Source organism: the organism of the source record quoted next (assembly GCF_019968985.1).
Source record: "MAG: Porospora cf. gigantea B chromosome Unknown PgB_NODE_1207_length_7100_cov_122.411, whole genome shotgun sequence".
NCBI lineage: Eukaryota > Apicomplexa > Conoidasida > Eugregarinorida > Porosporidae > Porospora > Porospora cf. gigantea B.
The window spans coordinates 1-7,100 of NW_027178573.1; the positions used below are offsets into that span (position 1 = coordinate 1).

At 53.4% G+C, this 7,100-nt stretch overlaps 2 protein-coding genes across 4 annotated transcripts; both read right to left on the reverse strand.

The window, feature by feature from the left end:
- Window positions 1-570: 570 nt before the first annotated feature.
- On the reverse strand, window positions 571-3,835 carry KVP17_003586 (uncharacterized protein; the record flags this gene model as incomplete). The annotated part of the gene is made up of 2 exons (XM_068521066.1): window positions 571-2,205; window positions 2,234-3,835. The coding sequence occupies 2 exons, from the start codon at window positions 3,833-3,835 to the stop codon at window positions 571-573; spliced, it is 3,237 nt and encodes a 1,078-aa protein (XP_068379267.1).
- Window positions 3,836-3,854: 19 nt separating this feature from the next.
- KVP17_003585 (uncharacterized protein) lies at window positions 3,855-7,059 on the reverse strand (the record flags this gene model as incomplete). Of its 3 annotated transcripts, XM_068521062.1 has the most annotated exons (2): window positions 3,855-4,514; window positions 4,543-7,059. In XM_068521062.1, 2 exons carry the CDS (start codon window positions 7,057-7,059, stop codon window positions 3,855-3,857), a joined length of 3,177 nt encoding a protein of 1,058 aa, XP_068379265.1. The 3 variants fall into 3 exon arrangements, with proteins under 3 accessions (XP_068379265.1, XP_068379266.1, XP_068379264.1); XM_068521063.1 differs by lacking the exon at window positions 4,543-7,059 and having other exon boundaries at window positions 3,855-4,160; XM_068521061.1 differs by lacking the exon at window positions 3,855-4,514 and having other exon boundaries at window positions 4,525-6,927.
- Window positions 7,060-7,100: the final 41 nt, after the last annotated feature.

Here is a 7,100-nt window from a genome sequence, read left to right on the forward strand (position 1 = left end):
AGACTCTCCACCGAGAGATGAGGATTTGGAGAAGAAAGAATTCTTGGAGTTGTACAGAGATGCTACCGAACTGTACGGATTGATCCACTCACGCTATATTCTATCCCCAAAGGGACTTGCAGCTATGAAGGAGAAGTACTACGAGGGGGACTTCGGCGCCTGCCCACGAGTAATGTGTGACGGTGCCAACATGGTGCCCGTCGGTCTATCCGAGGACCTCCGTCTTCACCGCGTGCGTGTGTTTTGCCCCGCCTGTCAAGAGGTTTACGACACCCACAACGACAACTCCGATGCACAGGACATCGATGGCGCTTTTTTTGGAGCCAGCTTCGCTCACGTTTTCTTCCAGACATTCACGCAACTACTACCAATGGACATCATAGTACCCTACGAGCCTAAGGTTTTCGGGTTCAAAATTCGCAATGTGAAGTCCAAGATTCAAACAAAGATGACACGAGGTTTTTACGGGAAGGACGCTGTTGAAGAAGCCCAAAAATTCTCCAGAGCGCAGGAATTCGTTTTGGCCCGGATGCCCCATGTCCGTGACCTCAATGACTCGTCTTCAGAGGCCTAGTCCTCTGGCCCTCTTTGGACCTTCTTACGGTTGACTTTATGATACTTTCGTGTGCCTCTAAATTCTGTTCCTGCAGACTTGTTCGTCGTGACAATGGCGGCGTCAGCTACCAGAGCGTTGTGCATGTCAGCCGGAGCGACAGTCTTCAACAGGGCTTTCTCCGCGTCCGATGCTGCCTCGTCAAGCACAGTCTTCATGATCTGTCGCACTATCAGACCTTTCTTTGACTTGCCCGGCACCAGCTTAGTCACATGTTTGTAGAGATTCCCATGAAGCGCGGATAGCGGCGAACACACAGGCACCACCCCGCGTAGTGTGTCTTCCGGGCCGGGAATCCCTGTAAGAGTGTTCAGGACATCCAGGTTTGCGGAGTCGACAACATCTCCTTCTTCTTCCAAGATTTGCTGAATCTCCCTCTTTTCTGTCTTCTTATACCGTGGCTCCTTCACCCGCTCTGTGGCCTCTTGGTTCTTTTCGCCTGTGGTATCAGCGTCTGTCAAGCGTACGGCGTGGTCCGCTTCAATGTATTCTTCGTCAGACCCATCCAATTCACCGTCTTCTTCGTCAGACCCATCCAATTCGCCGTCTGAGCGAATCAGGCCATTTGCTTCCTGGTCACCAGTGTCTGCTTCGACCTCGAGGTTCTTGTCAACAGCTTCCAAGATGCCCACCTCGAGGTTCTTATCAACAGCTTCCAAGATGCCGTCTTTGGTGGAGTTATCCATGTGCTCGACAGCTTCTAGGATCACCACCTCTGGTTTCGGGTTCGGTGGCTCTGGAACTGCCTCAATGAGTTCTTTACTCAATTCGATCGGGGTGTCGGCAGAATTAGCTGTCCGCGATCCCCGAGACGGTCCGGACAGCATCTCATCAGTGATCTCCCCACCAGTAATGAGACTGACCCATTTCTCCTCCTTCTTCCCCTTATGAACTGCAGGACGCGGTTCGCTGACCGGGTTAAAACCCGTTCCCTTCTCTTTTTTTTTAGCCTTTCTTCCTGCTCGAGAGATCTTCGGTTTGTTCAGGGACAGCTTCGTTGTTTGTGGGATAACGTCTTCCAACCGAATAATCTCTGGCTCATCAATCATGTCAGCGTGGACCATAGCGCGGGCTTCAGCAAGCTGCGGGCTGGGAGTACTTACCGCTCTTTCACCCAGGTGACGAGCCACAGAGTCGTCTACTAGGACGTACATGAACGTGAAGCCCATTTCGAGTCTCACGGGTGGCAGGAAGTTCCGCTTGCCTCGGATCATGAATCCACCGCGGCTCAGGTACTCTCCAGCTGGTGGAGTCTTGCTAACCTGGAATGCGAACACCCACCAGGCGCTCGTCACGATTTTGCTTTTCCACGCAGCACTTCGGCACACGCTCATTTGTCCCGCCTCGGCGAGAGTCGTGGGAGGGACCGGCTCCCCAGTCTGGTTCTTGACAACGCAGGAGGCGGCCCCGTGGACGTCAGCGTGGATGTAGATGTCGTTCTTCTTTAAATGCTTCTTGAAGAGGATGTCGTTTTGAATCGCATCGCGACCAGAGATAACCAGATAGTTTTCTGAAGAGACGAACCAGTTGAACTTCTCGAACCACAAAGGCTGCCGGACCCGCTGCATGCCCTGTTGCTTCTGTACGAACACCTGCGTGACAAATATGGCTGCGACTCACATCTTGGTTGCGCTTTGACTGCTTCTCTGCTTTCTTGATGGCAAGTGTGGCGGCGGCGAGCGTCTTCTCCTGACGGGCCTTTGCATTCTTCCTACCCCGGTGCAGACTCTCTACATTGCCAAACGCTGACAAAGTCAAGTCCACAGGAACAGCTAGCAGCGGCGCTTCCTCCTCCCCAAATGCTTCGTCGTCCTCAGCGGCCAACAAGAGTTCGAATCGGTTGCAGGCCAAGTCAAGCTTGTGTACGTGCGTGGCGAGTGGATGAGATTTTTTTCGCTCCTGTTTCAGCTGCACAGCGATGGTGTTCCAGTCTGCGCCGGTGCCAACGAGCATTCTCATCATGTTGATAGCACTGTCCACTAGATCGAGGTTCGTCTCAATGCGCTCGGCGAAGACCTCGTTTTGCTGCTGCTCCAGTTCCAGTTTTTCGACACGCGAAAACTGGTCAAGCTTGATCTTCTCAACCTTCGAGAGCTTAGTCTGCTGCTGTTTAGCCTCGACCTTCTGCTCGTCGTGCAGAACCTGCGACCCAAAGAAGGCGTCCACTGCCTCATTGAAGGTAGAGTATTCTCGGATGCGATCTTGCTTGGCTTGCTGTTGAGAGAGTATTACCGGTGTAAAGTCGTCCAGCACCTCCGAAATTACGTGCTGTTCGTCTTTGTGAATTAGGATCTCCGTCGTTACAGCGTAACCGCGGATCGGGCGTGATGCCGCCGCGACATAGCCGAGGGAGCCCTCCGCACTCACCGCGCGAAGCTTCCCCAAACACTCATCGAGCACAGCGGCGACAACAAATTCGAATTCGGCGTCTACGACTGCTTCGACTAGTGGAAGTTCAATAAGCCTTTCGAAGGCTGGGTTGAGGCTCGCTTTACGAATGGCGTGCACAACCAAGCCAGGGTGGGCGAATGGTAGCATCGGTCGACAGAGATCCGCTAAAGCGCATGGTTTCTTGTTGTTTGACATATTCGGCACCGCGACGTCGTCGTTAGGCACATTCAGCGCCGCCACGTATTCACGAGACAGAGTTCGCAAAACTCTTAAAGCCTCCTCCTGCTCGCCTAAGGCGCCACCGCTTCGGACGAAGGGTTCCAGCAGAACAGGCGATACCAGTGTACTCCATCCAGAGAACTTATCATGTGGATACACCTGGCCAATGGCAAGTCTCCCCGTCTGCTCCACATTTGTCCTTCTGAGGATGACAAGAATTTCGTAGTTGGAGTTCGTCAGGATCACGTTGCCAAAAACGTAAAACTCCACAATGAGGTGCAAAGCATTCTCCCGCAACCCGCACTGAATATCGATGATGCGATCCGCTCCCAGCTGCCTAACACCCTCAATTCGTTTTGTCCGAAGGAACTTCCGCAAGCGCAGGCAGAAGTGGCTCGGAAGGGCGTTCTTGTCTCGCTTCCAGTCCGAAAGGTGGCACCGGTGACCTGCCTCCATGATCACGTGCTTTTTCATTTCCGCCTTGCTCAGTTTCAACACGTACAGTCGGTTGTTCAGATCATAGATATTCGCCACGCGGAGGCCAACAATGCCGCTCCGCATTTCGTTGACTGCAGCCCGGATGTCCAGGGCGGTCATTCGTTGCTTGGGCATGATGACAGAAAAAATCGGTTTATACTTCGCGAAGACGAACGCCATACATGTCACCCAATCTCTCCTCCTTGAGCTGGAATGTTACCAACCCTCCGATGTCTACATCCGTGCGCTCTTTCCGACGTAAATAGCGGACGAGACCTTCCATGGACAGTGTTGCGAGTACAGACACCGCCAAGATGCGGAACATGGGGAGACCGAAGTCAGGGACGACGACCATTCCGAGCAGGCGCTGCAAGCGGTATCGCACGTCACCAAGACCAATCACAGACAAAGGGAAAGCAATGAGAAGGCCCGCTGCGTACATAAACCCTGCAAAGAACATCAACCAATGATTGAAGAATGCCAATCGTCTCCACGGGTAGCTCATCTCGTGGAAGACAACTCCCAGAAGAACGATTTGCAGGTGGCAGAGGGTGAACAGGATTGTAGATAAATCTGTTCTCTCGAAGCTCTCGACAATTCTGGGAGTGCCCGTCGCCTTTTCGTGATGAAGCAGCGTAACAACGGCGAAGAGGAACAGAGAGCACTGCACGACAACCTGGCCAAGGATACCCACCAACGCCGATAAACTCGTGAGAGAGCCGCCTGGCACATGTCGAGTCAGTGTGTCACTGGTCGGGGTGACACTAATGAGGAAGGATAGCGGTACGATGACGAAGAGATCTTGAACGAGGAACTGCGTTTGCCTAGAGCCCACGCCCCACCATTTGGTCTGTGATGTAGGTGCCGTTGAAGAAGAGGATCTCGCACATGGCGTACTGCATCATGGAGTACAACAGCACAAAGCGAACCTGGACGAAACCGTTGGCAAGAGCAGCTCTACCTTCGCGCATAACGTCAAGTACACTCCTTAAGGAGGCTTTCTCTGAGGTGAAGGAGGCCGCGAGTGAAGTCTCAGCGGACCCTACTGAGACAGAGAGATCGGCAACCTTCAGCGCGGCGCAATCGTTGGCTCCGTCCCCAACCATGCCAACCAAAGGGCTCCGGGGCAAACTTTGCAGAGATGTTACCAGCAGAGCTTTATCGTCAGGCGTCATTCGTGAGAACACTTGGCCATGTCTGAGAATGAATTCAAACAGGCTGATCGTCACTAGGTCGTCCTCCTCGACCAGTTCGTGGCTTCTGAGCCTTCTCCGGTTTCGAGCGCAAGATATCGTCATCCATTCAGACACCGCAGGAGGTAGCATGTGCTTTGCAGCCAGATACGAAACGGAATCCTGTGAGTGGACGGAGGCTGCTGTGCGCAGAGGCTGGCTCCAGCGCTCGTCTCCATGGAACGCGAGACCCAGGCGTAGGTGCCACTCCTGTACCTTTCTGAACGCGCGTCCGGTGAGCACCACAGTCAACGTCGACAATTGCTGACCCACAATGTAGTCTTGAAGGTCAAATGTTGTGTGGCGATGTCGTAAAGCAGTGTTGAGCCAGTCAGAATCGGAAGAACTGCCGTCATTAGGCGCGTAGGCAACCTTCGCCCATACAACTCGATCACTATGTACTGCGTGTAGGTCTCCGATAATAACGTCCTCCACACACGAAGGTAGTAAACATGTTTGGCGTGAAACCGCAATCGCAGTTCTGGGGTTATCTCCAGTCGCCATCAGTGGCCGCACATGTGCCTCATGGAGCGCGAGTAAGGCTTCCTTGACACCCTCCTTGGGCTTGTTCTCAAAAATTCCGAGGCCCAGGAAGACCAATTTGTGTTCAAGATCCACGCGAGCCAGCCTGTCCACAGCCGATGGGGTTAGTGGACCAAGTGGTCTGCCCGCCAAACCTAGCAATCGAGCTCCACGACTGGCGTAGGACTGTATCGTTGTTTCTGTCAACTCTGGCACCGATGACGGCAGGCATATGTCAAGAATGCTCTCCGGGGCACCTTTCACGAAGCAGAAACACTGCTTGGTGAACAAATCTCGCACCACAACCGTCATTCGGTGGAGGCTGTGGTCCAAAGAATAGACCCTCAGCCGCCCCATCTCCACGCTTCTCGAAAGTCTCATGGACTCAAACGCAGGGCATCGTCGCCGACCAGTCATCGTGTCCGCAAGGTCGTCCAAATTTACCCCTTCCGCGATCATGGTAACCAGTCGCTGGCGCCCTCGAGGACGCATTGACACAAACCACTCTGTCTTTGGAGGAGCCAGGAAGAGCTCCTTGACTCCGGGCACCGCATTCACATCCGCAGTGCAATGACCCTCCTCTGCAATCTCCCAGCCAGAAGCAGCAAACAGACAGCGGTCATGGTCGTCGCCCTGTAGATCGCCTTGAACGATGCTCAACTCATGGCAAGTGGCCATCGCCATCAGTAACATGGGGTTCGCCACCTCCAGCGATATGACATCTGTCTCAATGGTGCCTAGTCCTTGGGGCTTTAGTGCCTCTATTCTTGCTGGCAGGTGCACAGAGGAAGCTACAGTGTCATTTCGCAGTGTTTTGCACGACATAGCGAATGGCGGATGCAGCACAGGGATTACTCCATAGTAATGGATGCCCTCTTCTGTGAGAGTTCCAGTTTTGTCGAAGACAACAGTTGAGACCTGTCCAGCGGACATGATGTGCTTTGGGTGAACACAACGTACATCCCATTTGGATCGAAGTCTGGCCAGTGAGAGAGATAGCGCCCCGGTGATAGCCGCAGGTAAGGCTGGCGGTACTACACACGTCACCGGATCCAGCGACATGATGACAATTTCCTTCCAGGTTTTCTTCTTCAGGTACTCCTTTACGAATGTGAGCGCTGCCACTACAGTGGCCCCGCAAGCTAAAACTTGCACGAACCTGAAAACGTCTGATTCGAAGTCGTAACGGCTGCTTGGGGGAAACATGATTGAATAGACCATCGAACCACGAAGCGTATCGAAGCCCGTACGACCACAAATGGCATAGCTCTGGGATTGATGCTGCTTACTCTTGACATCCAGCAGCTTGGTGCCTGAATACAGAACTGATGACACGTCGGCATCCCAATCAAACAGTCGATCGGATTTCCGACATACGGCTTGCTTTGGGATAGCAACTGATTCGCCAGTCAGCTGGCTTTCGTCCACAACCACCGCTCCATCGAGCAAGACAGCATCACACGGCAGCACCATTCCTTTGTGCACCTCGAAGACGTCCCCAGGAACAAGGTCCTCCGCTGGATGATCATGTGTGGAGCTTCTCCTTAAGATCTGCACCCGACCGTGGAGCCTCGAGAGATTCCGCAGTTGTAACTCGCTCGACATCGTTTCGACGATTTCATACCCCGACGACAAAATCATGGTCA